A 26,523-nucleotide genomic window follows, 5' to 3' on the forward strand; every position below is an offset into this window, starting at 1 on the left:
ATTGGAATTAATGATATTTAGGAAGTATAAACGTTGTTTAATACTATTAAATAAAATCAGCTGCGACAAGCTATAATTTAAACTTAAAATCGATTTTGAAAATTCAAGATTTTAGACTAATTTAATTCTTACTTTACAATGCATTGTGACGTGAAAAAATTTATTTGTCTGGAAATTTGAAGTTTATATGATATTATATGATTATATGAAGACTAATTAGTTGAAAATTGCATGGATTTGTTTAAAACATTGTAACGTTAAAAACTTAAAAAAGCCTTAAGCGTAAAAAATAAACGTAGAAAATATATGAAAATTGAAGTTAGACACTTGCATATACTGTAAATGTTAAAAAATAGTTAAACTATTTGTCACTAACATCCTGCATATAGACTTTTAATGAACTACACTAACTATATTTTATATTGTTAATATTAAATAAGTATTTAAAACTGAGAATTTATTTTTTATAGCTCAAGGTTAAAAGTTTATTCCTATTTTACAAACAAGTGCACATAATAATTTCGTTCAAATCAAAAGGTAAAACAAATATAAATAAAATTTTAATCAGTAAATTCAAAGTCAGTATAGTAATAAAATAGCAAATCAGTGTTTTCATTTTCAGATGATCCGATAATGTCATTGTGCTCATTTAAATTTTTTATTTCATTTATGTTTATTGGTTTTAGTTCCTAATTTCTATCATCAAAATCATCATCCTCATCCAACTCATTATATTCTTCATCCGCATATATATCATCATTAGCATCATTTGTATTTTCCTTTTCAGTTACTTGAAAAAGAAGATCAACTGCGTCTCATTCTAGGTTCATTTTTTTATGTTTACATTTTGATTTTGCATAGTTCAGAGATGAAAGAATTGGGTCACTCGAAAGCATTAAATAATTGAATTGGTCCGTCATTGTAGCTTTTCGATCAAATTTACGAGTGTGTTGTGACAATATTTGCGACAAAAAAAAAAGTGTCCTGATGGTATTTATATAGCCGAAAGTGGAATGAGAGACGAAGTTCCGCTGAAAGAATTATTACACCATACAGTTCATTGAATGCTGAAATTAACTACAGGTAAAAATAAAATATCTCAACTTGATTCCCTTGAACCCTGTATAGGAATGACTTTGTATTGCAAATGGGGCTTTAACGGTGCAAGTAGCCAAAAGCAGTACAAACAAAGATTTTTTGTCCAAAAATGTCTGTTCAAAATTTGTTTTCTACTTGCCTTGTGCCACTTAAGTTTTCGTATGATGTTATGACAATTTGGGAAAATCAAGTGCCTTCTTCAACGCGATTCTGCCGCTAACTAAGAATTCAGTATATTGCTGAAAACCTTTTAGTTTTAAGAGAAGAAAAAAATACTTTGACAAGCAAATTAATTTGCTTGAGGAGAGTACAATTATTATTTATGTAGAAATAATGGAACCAGAAGCTGAAAAGAAGCTTGTAATTGAAGTAAGCTTCGATCTTAAGCTTACAATGATTGATGGAAAAGCAGTTAATGCAATTTGCGACAATCGGCTCAAATTTGTAATATTTGAAAACGTATTCCAATATCAATGAACAACTTAAATAAAGCTCTAATTCGTTCAACGGATTCGCAAAGCTTAGAGCTTGGGTTATCGTCATTACATACATGGAATCGATGCTTCGAATGTATTCTACTTATAAGTTATGGACTTGATATTAAAGAGTGGCAAATACGTGGACCTGAAAATATGAAACTAGCAGTTGTAAAAAAAAAGTTTGTTCAGTATGAGTTTGCAAAAATTGGCCCTATTGTTGACATGTCTCTTCAAGGTGGATTTGGGACAACAAATGATGGTAATATTGCTCGTCGTGCTTTTCGTCAGCATGCAAAGTTTTCGCAAATAACAGGAGTCAAGAAATATTAAATTTACAGACTATACATTATACTATCATTCATTAATTTGAATAAAAAAATTAACATAGCCAAATATGAAACATATTGTTTGGAAACAGCAAATATATTTGTTCGAGAATACTCATGGTTTTACATGCTAGCCTCAGTACACAAACTACTCATTCATAGTAGTCTGACAATATCTAGATTTATGATGCCAATTGGAATGTACTCTGAAGAAGCAATTGAAGCTCGGAATAAAAATAATAAAAATTTTTCGCTCACAACACACTCGTAAATTTGATCGAAAAGCTACAATGACGGACCAATTCAATTATTTAATGCTTTCGAGTGACCCAATTCTTTCATCTCTGAACTATGCAAAATCAAAATGTAAACATAAAAAAATGAACCTAGAATGAGACGCAGTTGATCTTCTTTTTCAAGTAACTGAAAAGGAAAATACAAATGATGCTAATGATGATATATATGCGGATGAAGAATATAATGAGTTGGATGAGGATGATGATTTTGATGATAGAAATTAGGAACTAAAACCAATAAACATAAATGAAATAAAAAATTTAAATGAGCACAATGACATTATCGGATCATCTGAAAATGAAAACACTGATTTGCTATTTTATTACTATACTGACTTTGAATTTACTGATTAAAATTTTATTTATATTTGTTTTACCTTTTGATTTGAACGAAATTATTATGTGCACTTGTTTGTAAAATAGGAATAAACTTTTAACCTTGAGCTATAAAAAATAAATTCTCAGTTTTAAATACTTATTTAATATTAACAATATAAAATATAGTTAGTGTAGTTCATTAAAAGTCTATATGCAGGATGTTAGTGACAAATAGTTTAACTATTTTTTAACATTTACAGTATATGCAAGTGTCTAACTTCAATTTTCATATATTTTCTACGTTTATTTTTTACGCTTAAGGCTTTTTTAAGTTTTTAACGTTACAATGTTTTAAACAAATCCATGCAATTTTCAACTAATTAGTCTTCATATAATCATATAATATCATATAAACTTCAAATTTCCAGACAAATAAATTTTTTCACGTCACAATGCATTGTAAAGTAAGAATTAAATTAGTCTAAAATCTTGAATTTTCAAAATCGATTTTAAGTTTAAATTATAGCTTGTCGCAGCTGATTTTATTTAATAGTATTAAACAACGTTTATACTTCCTAAATATCATTAATTCCAATATCAAGAGAGCGGCATTTGGTTGGAATCGAATACTTAAATATTTGACTTTTATGTATTTAGAGTGAAATGATTTTCTTTTTTTTCCTATTTTGAAAACATTAAAATAATAACAAAAAGGTTTATTTAAACAATAACGGTTCGATGTGTTAAATAAAAGTAAAAAAAAAAAAAAAAAAACTATATTCCTTAAACAAATATCTTAACTTTAGGCTGGTCTTTTTATAAAAGCAAAAAAAGTCGTCGATTTTGAACTAAAAAATAAATCATAAAGAATACATGGTCGCAGCTGGGTTTTTTTTTGAACAATAACTGCCGTTTAGTAAATGGAATAATCAGAAAATCAAGCAATCTTCAAGTGGCATTTAGAAAAAGGAAGATGAGGAAATTTAGAAAAACACCTTTAAAATACCAACAATTCTAAGACATATTAAGAATAAATTAAATACAAATATATAACTAAATCATATACTTTTTACAAGCACTAAGTTAATATGTTTATTTAAAATAAATATAGTCCAAAGCTTTTTTAATTGAAAAAAGTTATGAAGATTTTGAGGATAAAATCCTATTATTTAAAAAAATATTTAAAAAATTTTTATTGCTTCTATACCGTAAAATCGCTTAAGTTCGGTCACTATGTAACTTCGGTTATTTAAGAAAAAAAAATAACAAAAGCATGCAAAACTCAAACTTTACAATCTTTTTTTATCAAATAATATTTGTAATTAGGTCAATATGAATCTATTAAAAAAAAAAATATTTATATGCAACCTACTGAAATAATTCTTTAGAAAAACAACAACTTGAAAAACTGCATACAATTAAAATCTAAAATAAGTAAATTATTAAAATAAATGATTGTATTTAATCTAAGTATTATTAAGACTCACCAAATTAATTGTATTTGCAAAAAAAAAAAAATATTAATTTTTGAAAATTAGACAATTGGCAGTAATATTGTGAATGTAAAATTTACCGGTAACTTTACCTGTAAATTTACCAGTTAATTTTGACATTTTTATAATGGATACACACCATGGTATTTTATTTGAATAAAAAATTTGTTCATAATTTCAAAATTAACTGACGGTTCTTTGAGTTCTAAAAATTATCAAGCTTGTGACATATTTTTTGGAGATAAAATTACAGCTCAACGACAATTATGGATGCGTTCCAAATCCTGTAGCGATTGGTTGTGTGGATCTTGCTATTCTACTATGGTCAACGATAAGTGCAAGAATTGCCAATAAACATATAAAGCTCATTTAAAGCAAAGTAGTGTTTTTTTGTTAATTGAAAAAACCTTTTAAAATTAATTGAAAAATATATTTTTAATTTCATAAGCCAGTGGCGTAGCAAATGTGATAATGGCCAAAGTAATAAAATAGTTGACTAATTACAATAAAAATTAAAAAAACTACAACTTATATTTAAAATCTATTATGTGCCTTTTTTATGTGATCCTTCTTGTTTTCTTTGGTGCCCCAAAAGATTTTTTTTTTTTTAAACCCAAGACGACGCCCTCTTTAGTTTATTACTGGTATTACCTGAATTTATATCATAATTTTACAATAAAACAACATTTAAAAATTATTTTTTATTGTTTGTGACGTTAAGTTTGCGATACGTCATTAGTATTTATATAGCGGCCGAACTTATGAGATGGTATTGAAAGTTCGGTCAAAGTAGATGTTTTCCTTTTAAATTAAATATTGAGTATTAGTTTTTATTTTTCATTTTTTTATTTTTACAATATCAATCATTAATACAATTTCCTCTATGTTTCAGGAAAAAAAATTGAAAATTTTTTATTTATGCGTGATAAATAAATGTTCAAAGTTTAAGTAACCGAACTTAGGCGATTTTACGGTATAAAAGCAATAAAAATTTTTTGAATAACCCTTAAATTTTATTTAGAAAGCTACGGTCGTGGAATTTATTGGAATGCTGAAAAGTCTTGTATATATGTCTGCATGAACCAGCATGTGCCAAGGTATGTGAGCATTATATATATATATATATATATATATATATATATATATATATATATATATATATATATATATATATATATATATATATATATATATATATATATATATATATATTAGAGCCGGAACCAGCTTTTTTTGGTCTTTGAGATAGCTAACTTCCAGACATGGAGCAAACTGCAAACATTTATATGTTTATACTTATGTCAAATAAGGATGCTTTGCAAAAAATTGCGATGATTGGAGGCTGGGAACAAAAAAGCCGCAAATTTTGTGTCCCCCCCCTGCCCCATACGTGAGAGCAACAAGTTAATGAAATATTTTTTGTACTGTTTTTAACTAGACTAATATTCATCGATAAATTTTAAATTTCATTGTAAAATATTTTAGTATTCAAAACTTATGACCATATAAAGTTTAAACCCCCCTCAATTTGAGGGGGTTATAAATTTTATATGGTCATTATTTTTGAACACTGATAGATAATACTCTGAAACTTAAAATTTAGTGATGAATATAAGCCTAGTTGAGAACAGTACAAAAAATATTTTATCAACTTGTTGCTCTCACGTATGGGGCAGGGGGACACAAAATTTGGGGCTTTTTTGTTCCCAGCCTCCAATCATCGCATTTTTTTGCAAAGCATCCTTATTTGACATAAGTATAAACATATAAATGTTTGGCGTTTGCTCCATGTCTGAAAGTTAGCTTTTTCAAAGACCAAAAAAAGCTGGTTCCGGCTCTATATATATAACCCCTTACTGGTTGTCAGAAAGTTTTTCCGTATTTTGCTGACATAAAGTGAAAATTAAAATGCAAGACCGGAATTTTTTATTATTACTTGATAGACTGCCTGCTCCAACCAAACCCTCAGTCAATGTAGCAGCACTCCCTTGTGAGTCAGGCTATAAGACAGTCGATGTCGCAGCACTCCGTTGCGAGTCAGGCTATTTGTCAGTCAATGTAGCAGCACTCTGTTGCGTATCAGGCTATAAGATAGTCGATGTAACAACACTTAGTGCATGATTCAGAGTAAAAATTAATAAAAATAAAAAGATTTTATTAAAATAAAAATAAAAAGATTTTATTAAAAAAATAAAAATAAAAAGATTTTATTAAAAAAATGAAAAAAAAAACATTGTTCATATTATTAAAAACATTCAGAATGTTTTAAAAACATTCTGGTCAATTAAATTTGCGTTTTTGCAGTTTTCTTAAAAAACGATTAATTTGTAATTAATGGCTTTAACTTTCTGACAACACGCAAATGTTGGACGAAAATCAAAGGTAATTAAAAGTGACGTACTTGTTGGCATAAGAATCATTATTTTCCTTCCGTACACCCAAATGCAACAATCTATAGAACTATTTATATACATACATATATACATATATATCTATATACATACATATATATATATATATATATATATATATATATATATATATATATATATATATATATATATATATATATATATATATATATATATATATATATATATATATATATATATATATATATATATATATATATATATATATGTAAATTATGTTACTGTATTTTACAAAAAGTTCAATGTTCTTAAAGAACAAAGCAATAATAAATTCCAGAACTCTAGTAATGAATTCCTGAACTCTTCCTGATGATCCAGTAATTGTGAAATTTCAAGTTGAAGAAAAAAGTTAGATAAGTGTTTTTTACTAATTTATATATATATTATATATATATATATATATATATATATATATATATATATATATATATATATATATATATATATATATATGTAAATTATGTTACTGTATTTTACAAAAAGTTCAATGTTCTTAAAGAACAAAGCAATAATAAATTCCAGAACTCTAGTAATGAATTCCTGAACTCTTCCTGATGATCCAGTAATTGTGAAATTTCAAGTTGAAGAAAAAAGTTAGATAAGTGTTTTTTACTAATTTATATATATATATATATATATATATATATATATATATATATATATATATATATATATATATATATATATATATATATATATATGCAATTTAATAATAAGTATGTAATTTTATTTGAAATAATAAATATAAAATAGAGATAACCGCTACCCACTGATCAAAGCAATAGTTAACTAATCTTTTTCTAATAACTTACAATTTGTTATATGATTTAGTATTAATATTCATTTTTGAATATTAATACTAAATCATATAAGAAAGTGAAAGACGTTTCAACTGATTAGTATTATGTCTATCAAATAGTTAAATCTATACGCAGCGGTCATGTTCCTCAACCACTCAAACTTCTTAAAATTGGCCCTGTTAACATAACCAGATGGCTAACAACAATCAATATAATCTGTAAAATCTGTAGAATCTCATCATGGTTTTCAAGGTACATAGTCTAAAATCTTCTGAAACTTGTAGAGTATATTGTACGAGAGTTTTTTCCTGTCTGGTTTAACATCAAAGTTAAACAGAGTCAAATAGATAGACCAAAACGAGTTTTTTAACAGCTTAATTTGCTTCAGCACCAGTAACTAGATTTTAAGAGTATAGTCACTTTAACTATTAGGCAATCTGTATCGTATGCCTTCTCCGAGTCTATTCTTCGAACTGTGCTTTATTCAGAAAACAAAGAAGACAGAAGTTTCCTTGTAAACAAATTTCTTGAAATAAGAGGAGGTGATGAAAATGTACAACTAGGAGATCATCCCGTTAGACCAAAAAAGACACGAGATATCAACACTTGAGCAATTTTCTCAAAGATCTTATTGATTTGAATAAAGCTTTTGAACCACCATTAACTTATTGCATGGCAACTAGAGATATTAAAGAGTACTACATGTGGTAGTGGTGTAGTGGTAAAGCGCTCGCTTCATAAGCGGAAGGTTCGGAGTTCGATCCCCACCACGTCCCTGGTAGTACCGCGCTTAACTTGTTTCTCCGCGCAGCGGCCTTGTTTGTCAAGGTTCGTGTTTCAGAGTTATAGAGTTAAGAGAGGGTTATAACTACTATTAAGTAGCCTCCTCATCTGTAGTGGCTTTATCGGCCATGAGGAGGTGAATAACAAAAACAAAAAAACAAAAAAAACAAAAAAAAAGCTTTGTTAAACCAATGATTGTACCAAACTAGTGTTGCCACACTCAACTGGCTTATCACAGTTGTCGAAAGATGTGTAAAAAAAAGTCACCGAGGCAAGTAAAAATGTTTTCTCAGAAGATACGAGACGGTTGGGTTAAAGGACAAGAGTTATTTCAGAAATTGGTGTCGCATAATCTATCTAAACAAAAGCTTTTTGGCTTGACGATGTTTAAGAAACAATCTTTATTATAATATTGTACTGTTATTTAATGTGCCAGTAATTATGTTTCATGGTTCTATAAAAAACATTTTATCTTTTATTTAACTTTATATAACATATATAAACACCTCATATAACAATTATATACACATTAGATAAAATTCATTTTATACTATTACTACATACACATATTACCACACACACATATTATCAAAAACTTTTTTTTGATAATTACCACATACACATAATTATCAAAAACTATAAACATATAAAACTTGAAATGCCCAAACAAAAAATTTAAAAATAACTTGAGAAAATCTAAAAAGATTCATACATATATATTCATTAATGCCACATATCTCGTAATAAAGTATCAAATTATAATCATATTTAATTTAAATCAAATACTTATTAAACAAAGACCTGCAATCCTTAAAACAAAACTTAACCTTTACAAACAATAAAATATCAGTGCTGGCTCAAAATTTTAATTCGTTTTCCGAAATTTTTTTTTTCTAAGAAAGAACAAAATAAAAGTATTAGCATCACAGAAACATAAATAAAATAATAATCAACATAATCAAGGTATGAAATGATATGATTCAATGAATATTTGAACTATATGAATTTAAGTCTTCTTAAACCTTTTTTTTTAAATGAATAAACAATTTTCGGTGAGAGAAATGGAAAAAAAGTTCTACTACGGAATCAGAAATGGAGAACTAAGACGAATTGATTACCACCCATCCCAATAAGAGTAGTAGCAGATTAATACTATGCTCAAAAAAACATAAAAAATACACTAACAAATATACATTTTCTAAAAGTAATAAAAACAATATATGTCAAGCAAATCAAAAAACATTAAACGATGAAAATAATAACCAATTAAAATGCCCCTATACAAATGCTACCTCATTAAATTCAGATAAAGTAATTGAATTATTATTATTAGCTTCAACGTACAAACCTCATATTATATTTATCACTGAAACTTGGTTCAAAGAAGATTCTTTAGTGAATATTGAAAATTATTATTTACACAAATTTAACAGAAACGACAATATTTCAAACACAAATAATGGCGGTGGTGTAGCAATATATGTTCATGACAATATATCATCATTTGAAATAAAAAACTCTTCAATGAATGTTACGAAATCTGAACAAATTTGGTGCCTTATCAAGTATGGAAACGAAACTATTAAGCTTGGCTGTATTTATCGTCCACCGTTAAAATCAAAAATTATTTATAATGACGAAAAATCAAATAACACTAACATTGAAAGGTCAAACCAAGCTGACAATGATTTTGCTGTTTGTATACAAAGTATACAAACAGCAAAAATAGAGTTATGGTATGAAGATGGTTCTGTTCAAGTTAATGGTAATAAAAACAGCATTGGTGCTAGAGTTGTAGATCTTATTAACAATATAAACATCATTCAAAATGTAACATTTCCAACATTCATCCAAAAAAATAAAATGCCAAAAAATATATTGGACCTGGTCATAACTGAATCATCAGACCGAATCAAACACATAGAAAATTTACCACCGCTTGGATTAGCTAGTCAAGGCCATTTGGTACTAAAATTTAATTATGATTTATCAAGTAATAAAGATAAAACTAGTTATTTAACATTCAAGTACAATTACCATAAAAGTGATTTCAATTCTATCATTAAATGTTTTCAAAATATAGATTGGTTAAAAGAGTTAAGCAACTTAAATATAAATGGCAGTTACAACTTATTTTTGAATCATTATAACTACATAACAAATATGTTTGTACCAAAAGTGATATGTAAATAAAAAACAAACCTCTTTGGCTCAATCGTACACTTTTAATCCTCATAAATAAAAAAAATAGATTATGGCGTAAAAATCAATCTTCAAAGTGGAAAATACCTGAGCTTGTCGAACAATACAAAAAACTAAAATCTTCTTTACAAGTACAAAAAAGATTAACTATTAAAAAATTTGAACATAGATTAGCTTTTGATACAAAAAATCCCAAACGTTTGTTTAGTTATGCTAATAGTTCACGCAAATCAAACAAAGCATCAAATCAATTCGAAATAAATATGGAGTTACTGGGACAGATGGTAGATTCATTGCTGACACATTAAATGATCAATTTAAATCAGTCTTCAACAATAATTCAGTTAACAAAGATTCTCCACTACTTTCAAATCGTACCACTGAGCGTTTATCAAGCCTTCATTTTTCAATAGATGAGATCAAAAATAAATTAAAAAATTTAAATCCAAATAAAACAACCGGACCGGACAATGTCCACCGAATGATATTAAAACAATGTGCTAATGTACTATCTTTACCTCTAACAATTATATACAACAAATCACTATCAGAAATATCGATTCCTCATGCATGGCGCAATGCAAATGTTACTCCACTATTTAAAAAAGGTGATACCAATGAACCAAGTAATTATAGACCAGTTTCTCTTACATCTATTCCATGTAAATTAATGGAAAGCTTAGTAACCAATGACATTGTAAATCATCTCTCAAAACTAAATTTAATATCTCAATCTCAACATGGTTTTGTAAAGAATAAAGCATGTGTTACAAACTTATTAGAATCCAATGATTATATTACAAAATGCTTAGCTAACAAAAATGCAGTAGATGTGGTATATCTGGACTTTTCAAAAGCTTTTGACACAATCTCTCACAAATTATTAATCATCAAGCTTAAAGCTTATGGAATAGTTGGAGACCTTCTTGATTGGATTAAAGACTTTCTCACTAATAGAAAACAGAGAGTAGTACTTGGAGAACACATATCTGATTGGGCTCACGTTACTAGCGATGTCCCACAAGGCTCAGTTTTAGGCCCAATACTTTTTATAATTTACATCAATGACTTGCCAGACAATTTAAAATGTGTCAGTAAACTATATGCAGATGATTCGAAACTAATGAATGAGCTACGAGTAAAAAATATTCTTAATGATACCACTGACATTCAAACTGATTTAAATAAAATCACTGAATGGACAAAAGTTTGGTTGATGAAGCTGAACCTAGAAAAATGTAAAGTTATGCATATGGGAAGTAACAACCCACGCTCAAACTATTCACTTCAAGATACAACCAACTATTTAAATTACGATTTAGAAAAATCAGATGTAGAAAAAGATCTTGGTATATTTGTTTCAAGTAATGCTAAATATTTTAATCAAGTTATTCATGCTAGTAATAAAGCTAACAGAATGCTTAATATGTTAAAAAAAACATTTATATCAAGGGATTTAATGTTATGGACTAAGTTATACAAAACATATGTCAGACCTAACCTGGAATATGCAATCAGTGCTTGGTCACCTTATTTAATGAAAGATATAAAGATTATTGAGAAAATTCAAAGACGATCCACAAAAGTCCCAACTATATTCAAACATCTTTGTTACTCAGATAGATGTATCTTATTTCAAATTCAAAAACTGGAGGATCGTAGAATAAGAGGTGACTTGATTCAAAAGTTTAAAATTGAATAAGGTCTTACCATCATTAATTGGCACAATGAACCAATTATACGTCCAGCTCGATGTGGTCAACGAGAACAGTTTGTACGCGAATTTAACAGAAATTGCAATCCACGATACTATTTTTTTAGTAATCGTGTTGCTAAGCATTGGAATGCACTCAATGATGCAACAGTTAACTGTTCCTCGACTAACGAATTTAAACGAATGTTTGACAGTTCAATTGATAGTTGCCTATAGTCATTATATGACTTTAATAGGATCTGTATCCTATTTGCAACTCATATACTATTACTATTACTATATTACTATATATATATATATAAAATTCTTATTTAACGGCGTCTGAAAGTCTCACTTCAAGTTATTTAACTTTTTTTTGCTTAAACTTTGCATCCCTGTGGATACTTTTGTGCGTGTGTATATTTTTGAGTTGCCTGTATTTTGTTCCGACTATATTTTGATAGCGAAGCGAAAAAAGAAATAAAATACATTCCGACTATATTTCGACAAGAATTTTATCTTCAGTGGATATTTTAATAGTAAGTACTGACTTTTGTTCTGCGATTATTAACACCAAAGTATAAAATTTTTAATTTTTAAAGTTTTAAAAGTTAACATTCTTTGCATCGTCATAAGTTTTAGTATGAATAATCAAACACCTCCACGATTGAACCAGTTGTCTGGAGCTGCTGGGAGAAAAAGAGCGATATTTGGAAAAAAAGTGAAAGCAAAAATAAACAAATGCTTTTAAATTGCGTTAGTTGGACAAAAACGAAGATAAATGCAAGCAGGTGGCTAAATTATTTTTAAATCTTGTTACATCTTGCCCCGAGAGGGGGGGGCGTAGGGGGTGTCTAGCCCTCCTACGAATTTTATTAGTCGGCAAACTGGGCACTAGCGTCATCAAAATTAACTTTATAGTTGGCAGTCGGCAAATGTCGGCCAACGAGGACTTTTTTTTGTATTCAAGTCATCCCCCCCTCCCCCCATTAAAATCTTTTAGGGACGGCCCTGTTGGAGACGAAACAAAGAGGTGGAAATTAGTTTTACAATGCATTCTTGATGTCACATTTTTTCTAGCTTCAAGAAATTTAGCTTTCAGGGGTAAAAATATTGTTTTTAAATTTTAAACTATATTTTGCTTTATTTTATTTGTGATTTCAAAATCAAAATTATAAGTTATAGTTCAATATAAATATGTATTACTACTTTGATTAATTTTTATTTGCAATTAGGATCCAATCAAAAGTTGTTTAAAAATGGGAATGAAAACTTCCTTGGAGCGCTCGAATTAATTGCTCACCACAACAAAACGTTGAAATATCATTTGCATCTTTTGCTAAGCACCAAGACAAAGAAAAACGCATGCAACCTCGTTACTCATCCTGGAAATACAGAAAGAATTTACCGAGGAATGCGGTAAATTAGTGGTTCGAAAAGTTATTTGAGAAATCAAAAAATCTATATATTTCACCATCATCACGGACAACACTCCCGATTTGTCCCACAGTGAGCAAATTACTTTCGTTTTTTGTTTTTTGCATTTCAGTAATAATCTGCTGTGGAAGGTCAAAGTTCCTTAAGCTAGAAGAACTTGAAAAGAAGAAGGAATTTGTTATGTCGGGCATAACAAATTTGATATTGAATGTGTGGAAAGAGAATGAGCTTGACATAAAAAATTGTTGTAATCAATGCTACGAGAGTGGCGCTAATTTGGCAAGTAATTACAATGGAGTTCAAGCTTCAATTAGGTAGAAAAATTCATAAACAACTTTCATTACTTGTTCTGCTCATAGTTTGAACTTATGTGCAGTACACGCTTTTAAATCATTAGCTCCTGCAAAATCCTATTTTGGAAATATTCAAAAGCTATAAAATCTGTTCAACTGCATCCCAGTTCATTGAAAATTTCTTCAGGATGATATAGGCTACAGAATAGATGATATAGGCTACAGAATACTTTGTTGCCTCTATCTTTGATAAAGGCAACAGAAGTTGCAAAGACCTTGAAATTTGATGAAACCATGTTTTCTGTAAAGAGAACGCGAAAAAAGACGGTCTTTCCTGATAAAACTGCTAGTTAGAACCACAAAGAAGCATCAAAAAAACTTTGAGTGTAATGTCTTCAATGTTACACTCGAGAATCAGACTAGTTAAATGATATCAAAATTTAAAGTAATAGAAGAGGAATGTAACAAGCTTTCTTTCCTTTGGTCTTCACTTAAATCTCAAAAAGATGAAGAACTAGGTTTGAAAGCTGAGAATCTGGCTAAACTTTACCCAGAAGGTCAAAAACAAATTTTCTGATGAAGTTCGGCACTTTTTTTCCAAAAAGCAAAAAGCCTGTTGAACTTTTAAATAAAGTATGTGTTTCACTTAGATCTTTCTAACATTGCCTGTTGTAACATCTGAAGATGAAAGATCTTTCAGCAAGTTAGTTATCATCAAATATTATTTTCGTGCTACAATGGCGATTGTGCTACTTGATGATCTTTTCAATTGAATCAGATTTAACCAATAACATTTCTAATGAAGAAGTTTTTTCAAATTTTACCGCTAAGACAGTCCGAAAGATGTGTTCGTCTATTAAGATTTGAATTTGTCATAGTTTATTTTTACAAACCAAAATTAATTAAATATGATTTTAGGTCTTCCATGAAAGTCAACAAAAAATAGCTACATTCATTGATTTGCTGTTTATCATTTTAAGACTTGAAGTATGATGGGGTGTCTATTAAGCTTTTAAACCCGCGCATTACAAAAGCTCTGGGCGGCACTGTATATATATATATATATATATATATATATATATATATATATATATATATATATATATATATATATATATATATATATATATATATATATATATATATATATATATATATATATATATATATATATATAGTCAAATAGAAACAGTCGAAATGAAAGTCACTCTGGAAATCAGATTCTAAAAAGAACGTGAGAAAAAAATATTATTTGATTGCCTCTACGATATGTCTCAGAGCGGCAACAACCCTTTTTTAGTAAAACTACTGAACATTTATATAAAAGAAAAAATTGGATTAATGCCGTGAATAATTTTACGAAAAAAATAAACTTACTTTGGCAGTTTCTTTATTTACGATATCAAACGTCGTGTATTTAAGAATATTTACTTATTTACACTAAACAGCCGAAAAACATCAAACTATTTTGAAAACAAACTTGATGTCGGTATTCCTGCGCCACAAAAAAGTAGTGGAAACAAAAAAATAGTGGAAACTTTGTAAAAAAAATGTTATTGAACTAACTAAACAGAGAAAACCAAATCAACTTGTTTCCACGAATCACGTTATTATCAAAGTATTTGTTTGCAAACAATACTTTGGTGGTTCGTTAATTCGAAAAAGGTTTACGATTTAACGTATTGTGCTAATATGAAATTGACCAGCAAAGGAAAGTATGTACTGCAATATTTTAAGCACCAAATATAGGATTTCAAAAGCCGACAAAAGATCCATGTGATAGATGTTACCTCACATTATTGAAAATACAAATGAAGACCAAATCAAAAGTATAACAATCATTTTTTATATATAGGGTAGAGCGGGGCATATAGGGACACTTAAGAAACAAATGTTAGTTGTGGACAAACTGTGTTGTGGATAAGCTGTTGTGGATAAACTGTGTAGTTGTGGATAAAACATAGTTAACACTGTTTTTTATAAATTTCCTGAAATTCATTGATATAAGAAAATGAAAAAACAAAAATAAAATTTCTAAAATTAAGCTACGTAACTAAAGTTACGAAACTATAGACTCGGCGAATATTTACATTTTGCAAATGGGTGGTGCAAAACGGGACAGTTAAAAAGCAGCAGTTATTCATTAATTGTAAAGCTTTAAAAATGATTAAAAAAATGAAGGGTATCTATTATTTAAACATGTTCAGACATTAGGCTCTCAAAAAAGTAACATACCCATAAAAACTACGCGCCCATACACCCATACATCACAAAAAAGAAATAACAACTGAAATAAAATTTTCTGCTCTACTCTAACCTATATAATATTAAATTGGTAACTTCTAAATTTAAAATGAAACAAAAAATATTTTGGGTCACAAAAAATATTTTGGATCACACTTAAAGTATCCTGAAACTATTTGGCAACATTTTTGATGAGCTGGCTTATTTGCAATACACCAATGTAGAGCAAATTTAAATGTGCCATAAGCATCAGCAGCTTTTCTAGTTCTAAATTCCTTTTTACTCACAGCTATTACTGCATTTCATCTCATTTTGGATGATTGATATTTCTTATATAACTTCTTACCTTTTTTGTTTACATTAAACACTATAAATAACCGAAGTTAAGTTATAAAAAATAAGACTTTCTTTGAATTTATTTCTAAATTGCTTTTCTAAATAAGAAAAATAGTACTTTAGATTTAAAAAAAATCTTCAAGTTGTAAACAGCATCACAAAAAATGGTAGTAGTATGTTCAATTATATAAGCAACTTGTTGTCCCGATATGCCCCACAAAAGTCATTTTACTAAAATTAATACAATTCAAAAAGTTTATTTCAAGATATTTTTTCAAAACCATATTCTAAAAGAGGATATAAAACCCTGTCTAAAAAGTATAAACTTTTTATAAATAAAGCAAATTACCAATTGTTTAAGATCAAAATCTTTTGTCGTTGCATCGCTTAAGAAATTACGCAAGTTTTGTTTATTGCAAACTTACTGATGCGTTTTGGAACTTTTAATGAATTTTGGTATTTCTAAAATAAATTTTTTTAATGAGGCACAATAATTTAAAATGTTTAATCAAAAAAAAATTTTTGATAAAAGAAATTTTTAGCTGAAATATAAGGCTTCCGGTATAGCTGTCCCGTTATGCCCCTGTCCCAATATGCCCCCTTCTACCCTATAAAGTAAGGTAATTAAGAAAGAGCAATAAAATAGAACTAACTTTTTAAAATCATTTTATCGTCTTTATTAAATATAAAAATTAAAATACAATAAATCATAACTGGGAACTTTCCAACAAGTTAGACATACAACATACTAATTGGACGATTGCGTGTTTGGCGGAGATTTTATTGAAGAGCTAACTTTATTGATATATATTAAGTTGTTAAAAAATACACTTAATAATAAATATAATAAAATTCGCTCAAAAATAAAATTAATTAATACAAAGTATAAAAGAATCAATAGAACAAATATGGAAGAATAAGTGCCTTCAATAATCATTAAATTTCCTCTTTTTAAATATCAGAATCACCTTAACTATTTTTAGTTGTTCATAAATAATTTCTTGTCTAACAGAACAATAAAATATCTTATAAGTATATCTTTTATAACTTTATATTTTTTGACATAAATGTTTACATAAGTCACCTTTTAAAAGTTTGGGTGTGTTTTTATAATACTTAAACCCGATTGGTTGGGTTTAAGCAATTTAAAATACATGACCACACATTTGATAAACGCAAGCTTTTATTTTAAATCTTGTATCACCCGCGAAAACATGTAATTTTAAAACAGAACTTACGAGACGCATTTTTCTGAAATCGGAAGCTGTGAATTTTACGAGGTCAATGCATTGGCTATTTACAATCCCAGATATGCCGGTGGGGTCACACACGCTTTACTAAAAAAAGAATGTCTTTAGGGCGTATTGTTAAGAAAAAAGTTGTCTTCTAATAGTCTGATTATGTAAAAATTAACACGGAATAGCAATTATTACTTACAGACGAAATAAATAAACTAATTAAAGAAAAAAAAGGGTCGAGCAAAAAACAGTGTAGAAAATGGTTGTAGGCATTTACAATATATTCCATGTATATATACATGCAGATATATATACATATATGTTAAAATCATAACAATTTTGAATATATTTATATTTGCAACAAAATAAGCTTCCTTTTTGCTTATACTTGAAAGCTTATAAGGTATATGTTGCAAATTGTGGTTATTCTACAAATGTTAACAATTTGTTTAGTGCGAAAGTAGCGTGTTTTTTTTCAAGTGACGAAAGCAGTTTATGGTCAGGTAAGGTTCTTTAATTCTATTAAGTACTTTATTTTAATATATTTAAAATAACTTTTTAATTAACAAAAAATAAATTTAAATTACCAAATATTATTGAGTTCAATCAAGTTTGCACGAGTAAAACTTATGCAAATGTTATTCATGTGAACTCAAACAAATTTTACAACATATGTTTTATATAATATTACTTATGTAAAATTGCTGAAAACAACTTACTCATAATTTGTATTGTGTAATGTTAATCTACTCAATATCGAATAAATATACGCATCTAAGTAACTTTTCAGTCAAGAATTAGTGTTGGGTCTCACAACAAGTTTCTTACAAACTTTATTGCAAAAAAGCAAATACTTTTACAACTTCTACCGGTTTTTTAAAGCTAACGTTGACTTATTAGAGAAAGTTTTGGTTAAATACACTGATCTCTATAAAAACTGAATAGCGTATCTCTAACATCAAAAGTGAAGCCAATTTGGTCATATTGGAAAACCCTAAAACAATGAATGGAATTTGAAAACTCAGAGATAGCGCTTAAAGATTTGTTTATTTTTTGCCTTTTACTTCTTAAATATCTATTCAACCAAGTGACATATTTTAATAATATTAATTCATTAAAAAAGTATTGAAGATGTAAAACTAGGAAAAAAGAAATATTTAAAAAAAGAACATTTAAAAACATCATCAGTAAAAAGAGCTAACCCTATAAAATTAACATTTTCTTTGAATAAAAATTTTATCACTTACTTTAGTTTTTTACCTTGTTTCGATTACAAGTGCAAAACTAGTTTGCTGAAAGTCTGTCATTTATTTTCTCCTGTCACTTTCGAATATTTATTTTCTCCGGTCACTTTAGAATATTTATTTTTCCAAGTTAATGCAACTTTACTTTGCAATAGCTGTTAGAAAGTAACTCTCAAGTACCAAGTATAAACATGATTTTCATAACTTATTGGATCAAATATTTTTTCAAATATCTTTTTTAAGTTTTGAAATCCTGATGATAAAATAATTTTTTCGGCAACTGTAATAGTAATAGCATCAACTGTTCAACACTCTGTTGAAAGTGATGACTCCATATCAACAATTTTTTGTTTGCTTTGCAAACTTTGAATGCATTTAGTAATGGTTTGAAAAGACCAAAGACTTTAAAATAAAACAGCCATACGTCTGCTAATAACTATTGTATCAAAAAAACTACATCATTGTATGCATGTTAGTTATTTTCCAGCTATTATGGCAATACAACCTGCATACACATGAAAAATCTAAAGATACATTGGTATAAATAAAAACAGTTTTTTCAAGTATTGATTTATTATAAAATCAATTAACATCTATCAGTTTTATACTAATAGATATTGTTTGAGTTATTAAAATGTTTCTCGTAAAAACAAAACAAGAACATTAGAGACAAGAAATAAGGGAAATTTGTTTTTTGTGCAGATGTTTTCTTGTGTGAGTGTATACATCTGTACTTTTTCCTACACTTTCCCTACGACACATGTTTTTTATTGATGAGAGAGTTAACTCTTACTATTATTGTTATTCCTATAATAACTATAATAACTATAATAACTATAATAAAACTTTTAAGTTTAAAAAATAAGTTTTTCCTTATTTTCGAATTCAAGTAAAATTGAGTTTTTTTAGTTCAAACTTTTAACCTAAGATCTAATGGAAATTTTTTTTGCACATTTTTGACCTTTTCTTTTTGAAAATGGTTATTCTTGATAGCTAATTTTAAGTTATTTATATAATTGTATATACCTTGAAATACACCCTTACATTATAGTTGGTTCTCTGTCAACTAGGTATCTAACTGTCTTACTGCTTCAGTTGGTAAATTGGTATTCATAAAAGTTAATCTTTGAAATTTTATTAGTATATTATTTTAATAATTTCATTTAATTATATATATATATATATATATATATATATATATATATATATATATATATATATATATATATATATATATATATATATATAGTCAAAACAGTAAAGACCAAGACTATGACCTAGACATTAAGATTCAAGACCAAGACTTCAATACCAAAACCAAGGCATCAAAAAGTCAACCCGAGATGAAGACATTGAAAGTCTTCATAAGACCAAAATCAAGACTTAGGTTCTTAGAAGTCTAAAACAATAATGCTCACACATGTATGTATACTATTAGGCCTTTAGCTGAAGCATATTTTTACTATTTCTATGCATTACTCTATTAGAATAAGTAATTACACATGTAAAGTATAACTATGTTAGTGTATATTGTGCACTGTTTTAGTCTACGTTATTTCTGAGTCTAACAATAAAGTTCTATAAATGTTTCTTTAGATTTACTTGATTGCCGATCATCAAACCTTTGCATCGTCATTTTTTCAGGTAAATTCAAGATGTAACTACGCGTAATATAAATTCTAGGGCTTTCAAATATGTCGATTTTGGTTTTAAAAAAATTTTCATGAGAGTTGCGCTATCCAGTTATTAAAGAGATCAGTGGTTAATGCAAAAACAGCTTTATTTCTGTTAATGCATTTAAAAAAAAAGGTGAAACAAGTATTCGCTTAAGAGTGTCTTACCACAGTAGCAACTTGCTAAAAAAATAATTAAATTAAAAAATAAACTTCAATTTAATTATCAATTTTTTTCTATTGATTAGAGACGAGTAGTAAAATAAGGATAGTTTAAATACCGCTCAGCACAAATTGGCTCTCGTCTGACCAAATAATCTTGTTTACCAAGTTGGAGTTTTCCCCAAACTTTGACAACACGATTTCAAAAACATAGCAAAAGCGTGACATAAAAAAGTTGTTTCCATAAAAGTTGTATTTATCTATACCAAGACATAACTTTCAAAACTCTGGCTGAGCTGTGGTCGAGAATAGTAACTGATAACTACTTGGTTTATGCTAAATATATTGAAAAAAGTTCTGTTATCAATTTCACGACAAAAAGGTGATTAAAGAAATTGAAAAATTTCATATTTTTAAAGCACTTGCTCTAACGCCGTAAAACAAATATGTTAACTTAATCAATTTAGATTCTGAAAAAAAAAAAAATTAATTATTTTTAACGTGATAAAAATCACGTTAAAGATAATTAATTAGTTGCGAATGAAATTCCAATGAAATCTATTTTGATTAAATCATAATTATTAAATTAATAAATTAATAGTTAATAAATTAATAAATAATAATAAATTCAGACTTAATAAATTCAAGATTTGTTTCCGTGCTTACTAGCAAAAGATTTCTTTCATAAAGAAAATATTAATTCCCTATTTTCTTTGTTTGTAATCCATAAAAATAGAGGAAAACTGCAATAAGACGGTTTTCTGACCATTAAAGTTATAGCAAAAGAATTCCCAATTTGAGTACTTTCTAAGTTTCTAAATTTCGAAAGTTTCTAATCCCCTTGCTTGAAATGTTTTTAAAAAGTGCATGATGGTCGCATCATGCTAACAATAAAATACAAAAAGTTTACAAAGTCTTCATTCCCAGTGGGCACAGTACGTTTTTAAAACGTTCTTTGGACGTTTTTAAAACGTTCTTTGGACGTTTTTAAAACGTTCTTTGGACGTTTTTAAAACGTTCTTTGGACGTTTTTAAAACGTTTTTTGGACGTTTTTAAAACGTTCTTTGGACGTTTTTAAAACGTTCTTTGGACGTTTTTAAAACGTTCTTTGGACGTTTTTAAAACGTTTTTTGGACGTTTTTATTAGGTTTAAACCTTATAAAAACGTCTTAAAAAACGTTTTAAAAACGTACCGTGCCCACTGGGTTTATCTCTTTAGGAAAAAATTTAAAATATATCTGCTTTTGTTCAGTCAGCTTTCAAGAAATTTCTCCTTTTCAGAGAGATATTATCATCTTTAATCTTTTTCCCCAAACAAAGTAGGTGAAGTAGTAAAGTAAACAAAGTAGGTGACTACAGTGCAGTAGGTGAATGTTTCTAATACTTCAACGCTGTAAGATGATCATAAAACTGAACCATACAAGGAAAAACTAAAGAATTTATGAGAAGAGTGTTAAAGATTTGTTAGAAAACTAGTAATTTTTCATTAGGTCTTTTTACCAATTGATATTTGTTGTTCCTCGTTAATTGAATTACAAAAAGTATTTTTGCATAATTTTAAGTAATTTTAAATGTATTATAGCTCAAGTGCCTTATTTTGTGTATAATCTTCAAAAATGGATTCAAAATGGTAACAATGGTAAAATGGTAACAATGGTAACAATGGTAACAATGGTAAAATGGTAACAAAATAATATGCAAAGGAATGAAAGGCAAAAAATCTTTAATAATAAATGCATTTATAGAACCTATAAGTTTCTTAAAAAAACATTTTTCAGTTTGTTTATTTGAATTATTTTGACAAAATGAATTTTGACAGAAATTTCAGGTATCATGAACTGTAAACTTTTAAAAAAGAAACTTAGGTAGTTTTAACAGTTACTATTTCATCAAAAAAATTTCTCATGCTCAATTCAAGTTAATTAAAATTGAATTGTCTAGCAAACATTTTTTTCAGAAACCTTTTTACTTTAAACTTAAATTTTTCAAATTTTGGTTTCAAATCCATTCATTTAAAAATTTATAATCCTATTCAATTTTTAAGTTTTTAAAAAGTTTTTAAAAAGTTTATAACTTAATTATACGTTTTCTCAAACAATTCTATCAATGGTTTTTAAAAGTAAAAAATGAATCAGATTTTTAATTAGATTAGTTAAACTGTATTTTGTAAAACAATCGTGTTCGTATGAAATTGTAAGCAAGCTTAGTTTAAGAACATATATTTGTTATGTTTTAAAGAAAAACTTGTTTCCATAGAAGAAAAAAAATTCATAATACGATGATGGCATTGTATGATAACTTAACGTCACAAGTTGTTATATGCTGCAGTAGATTTTAACTTCTTTAAAAAAGAAATGTAAAAAATGATATTAGATTTAAAAAGTTAAAAATGCAAATTACTTCGGTCCTTTGGTTCTATCACTACCATTCCAAACTTTTTTTTACTAAAATACCGAAAATACTCAATGAACTTGCTTACCTATTAAATTGTCAATTCGTCTTCCATAGTAAGCAAAAACACCTACCCAGCACATTTACAATTTGCGGTAGTGGTGTAGTGGTAAAGCGCTCGCTTCATAAGCGAAAGGTTCCGAGTTCGATCCCCACCACGTCCCTGGTAGTTCCGCGCTCAACTTGTTTCTCCGCGCAGCGGCCTTGTTCGTCAAGGTTCGTGTTTCGGAGTTATAGAGTTGAGAGAGGGTAACCACTAATAAGTAGCCTCATCTGTAGTGGCCTTCTCAGCCTTGAGGAGGTGAATAACAAAAATAAAAATAAAAAAAAGCTTCTTTAGCATAACTATCAGATACGAAACTACTTTGTTAAAACAATCTAATTTCTCAATAACATACCAATAAGGTCACATTTGTGTGCCCTTATTGACAAAATAAAGTTACATTTGTGACCTTTTTTTTCTTCTAAATAATAGTAAAATTGCATGTTTAGTTTAAACTTTGATAAATCTTTTCAAAACTACTCGAACTATTTAAAACTACTTGAAAAACAACTACTCGATTATAGAGTATGTAAGTGATTTTAAAAAACAAATACACGGTATCTCAAGCTCTCTCCTATTTTTAAAACATCTTGCTACAATCAATTTAGCAACTTTTTCCAGAGTTTGTTTTTTTTTTGTACAAAAAAGTTTATGATATAAAAAAAACTATAGGAAGAAGATTTTTTTTCATTAGAATTAGATTTACGTATTGGTTCTGTTCTTGGTCACCATTCAATAACTAAAGAACTTTACGCAATTCATCGAAATCAAAAAACATTTATGATGTTTCATAATATACATAAAAGATGGTTATCATTGACCAACCAACAGTTTTACGAAAGTGCTTCCAATTATATTGATCCGACAATGCGAAAGAGTTTTGAAGCCGAATATGATCAAACTTACATTCTCGGACCAAACCAATGGTTAGGTAAAAATAGCTTTTCATTAGCTTACTTAGGCTATGCATTTTATCCCTTATTTATAACATATTTATAACAATATATTTTTTAATTTATTAGGAAACGCACAAGGTTTATTTTCTCGAAAGTCAAATAACGAACCTTGGGTACCAAGGATTAAGTGGCACTTTTAATGAACAACTTTATAAAGTATATATAAGTAAATATAAGTATATTTATTTATAAATGTAAATAGCTTAACGATTATTTGCATGTTAAAAAAATATCAAAGCTCAATTATATATAATTAGTATGATGAATATATATAAAGCCCAACTTATATATAACTTATATATAAAGCAAAACGCGCTAAGTCACAAAAATAAAAGATTTGACTTTATTCTATTTCCATATTCTATATACTGAAATCTATCATCTATTCAACTATATACTGAAATCTATCATCTATTCAAGTATATGAACAATTATAAAAACTTTCGTCCTTAAAATAGACAATGAAAATATCAATTTCTGTTGATGTGCAACTAAGAATTTAGTTTTTCGTTGTTTTCTTAAAATTAGTTTACTCGAACGTAGCGCGTTTTGCAAATGGGCTCCTCACATATTTATCTTTAAATAAAGTGCTCCATAATAACCCTTATTTCTTTCAATAATATCAATATTTGATAAAATATGCTTGTATCTTAATTAAAATACAAGCAACTTTTTTTTTTTTTAACTATTTTAAAACTTGTTTAATGTTATATTTACTAACAATACTTATGTTTATGTAGGTTGCAATACTTATGTTTATGTAATTTTTCTTAATTTTTTTAGCCTTTGATATTTTTTGTGTCTGTAATTAATTGTATTTTTTGCTTAGTAAAATCAATTAGATACCAAAATAAGGGAAAATAAAAACTTGGGTTGCCTACTGCTCTATTCTTTGCCTTTTTATGTAACAGATTAGCTTATCGATAGTAAAAATATGAAAGCATCGTGAATAGTTTTTTTTTTCCGACTATAAGTTATTCTAAAAATACACGAAAAATTCAGGATTTCACATAAAAGATATTCTGTTTTCAGATTTCACATAAAAGATATTCTGTTTTTGAAAAAACACAGAGATTTGATATTGAACAAAAGATTATTTTTTGATCTAAAGATGCTTGCTGTTGTAGTCATACTACTAGACTTAGCAGCAACTTTCTAAAGTTGGCATTGTCCAAACTTCTTTTATATTTCCCCAGTAATAGCTGCTCACTATAATAACCTAGCCCAGCGTCTTGAATTTTGATGAACTCTTTGATGATGTAGAAAACAACGTAAATGTTTAGAGTCACTGTGATCGGCAATGTCATGCAACATTCTTAAAATGCATTTATGTGAACCTCAAAATTTAGGGACAGATTGTTTCTGAAGCAAGAATGAACAACATTTTGAAAGTGCTTGAAAGCTTTTTAGAAGTTCATGTCAGGAGCAATTCGATGTTTGGTCACAAGCTTCTTGCAGTCATTTTCAGCAAACTCCTTACCGTAAGGTTAAATTGTGGTAAGGTTAAATAATCAAATGCAACTTTGAAGGCTATTCACTGGCTTTATCCTAAATTTTCTGAAGACCCTTTTAAAAATAATTCACCAGCCCAAGTAAGAGGTGGAGTTTCATAAGAGCAATTTGCTTGCTTTTGAATGAGAATTGTAAAGTTGTAAATGAATTCTGATTGATTTGATTGTTGATGGGTTTTTGTTTTATTTGTTTTGATTTTTTCTTTCATTTTGATTGGAGAATGGTCTTTTCAACACTGGCAAACTCATTTATGAAGCTTGATTCCACCAACCTTGCTCCAAATGACTTGTTAAGACTTGATGCAAGTCCTCTGATTTTGTTGTTGAAAAGACTAGTATTGACATGTACCTTAATGTCGATTGTTGAGAGCACGAGGTTTTATTCTGAGTTTTAGCAAAAAGGTCATGATTTTCTTTCCTTTATGGCAAGGCAACACAACTTTTCAGATTTGTTGAAAGATCTTTTTGGACTACTGCTTAGTGAGCAAAATGCGGGAGCGGGAGCCTGAGTGCGGGAGCCTGAGTGCGGGAGCCTGAGTGCGGTTTGATCTGCTAACTTGACACATTAATTATGCACATTTAGTGGGCTTTCTTTTGACTTTGATGCTTTGAAAGTTGAACAGTCTTAGGAGGTCACTGCTGCATTGACCACTGTCTAGTTTTTGCAAACTTGATTTAAAAACTATTAAAATGTTTGCTGTACATTACACCAAAATGACCAAAGTGGTTAGCTTGCAGCGTTTCCAGAATTAATTCCTACCATTTGCATTTTTTTTTTTTTTTTTTAAATTTTCGATTTTTTAAAACACAAAATAAAACACTTTTGAAATTTTAAAGAAATTGTTTACATAACATTTATAAAAATATCATTTCATCAAAAAGCTTATTTGCCATGTTCTATTTTTTTACGGCTTTTGTTTATTAAATAGTGTTAAAACTTTCATCAGTACATACGCCTTAGAGGACGAAGTAGTTACCCGGTTAACCATTCCAACTGGGTCCCACCTGGGATTG

At 28.1% G+C, this 26,523-nt stretch overlaps 1 protein-coding gene across 3 annotated transcripts in view; it reads left to right on the top strand.

The window, feature by feature from the left end:
• LOC105850306 (uncharacterized) overlaps positions 1-24,309 on the top strand; it is a 110,571-nt gene extending 86,262 nt beyond the window's left edge. For 2 of the 3 annotated variants that reach the window (XM_065817391.1, XM_065817390.1), the window contains 4 exons: positions 5,032-5,107; positions 17,922-17,971; positions 23,737-23,973; positions 24,065-24,309. In XM_065817391.1, the coding sequence (XP_065673463.1) occupies positions 5,032-5,107; positions 17,922-17,971; positions 23,737-23,973; positions 24,065-24,138 (437 nt within the window). In that variant the 3' untranslated portion in view covers positions 24,139-24,309. The remainder of the gene's footprint in view (positions 1-5,031; positions 5,108-17,921; positions 17,972-23,736; positions 23,974-24,064) is intronic. The other variant, XM_065817392.1, reaches the window with a different exon arrangement.
• Positions 24,310-26,523: the final 2,214 nt, after the last annotated feature.

Source organism: Hydra vulgaris, chromosome 14 (genome assembly GCF_038396675.1).
Source record: "Hydra vulgaris chromosome 14, alternate assembly HydraT2T_AEP".
NCBI lineage: Eukaryota > Metazoa > Cnidaria > Hydrozoa > Anthoathecata > Hydridae > Hydra > Hydra vulgaris.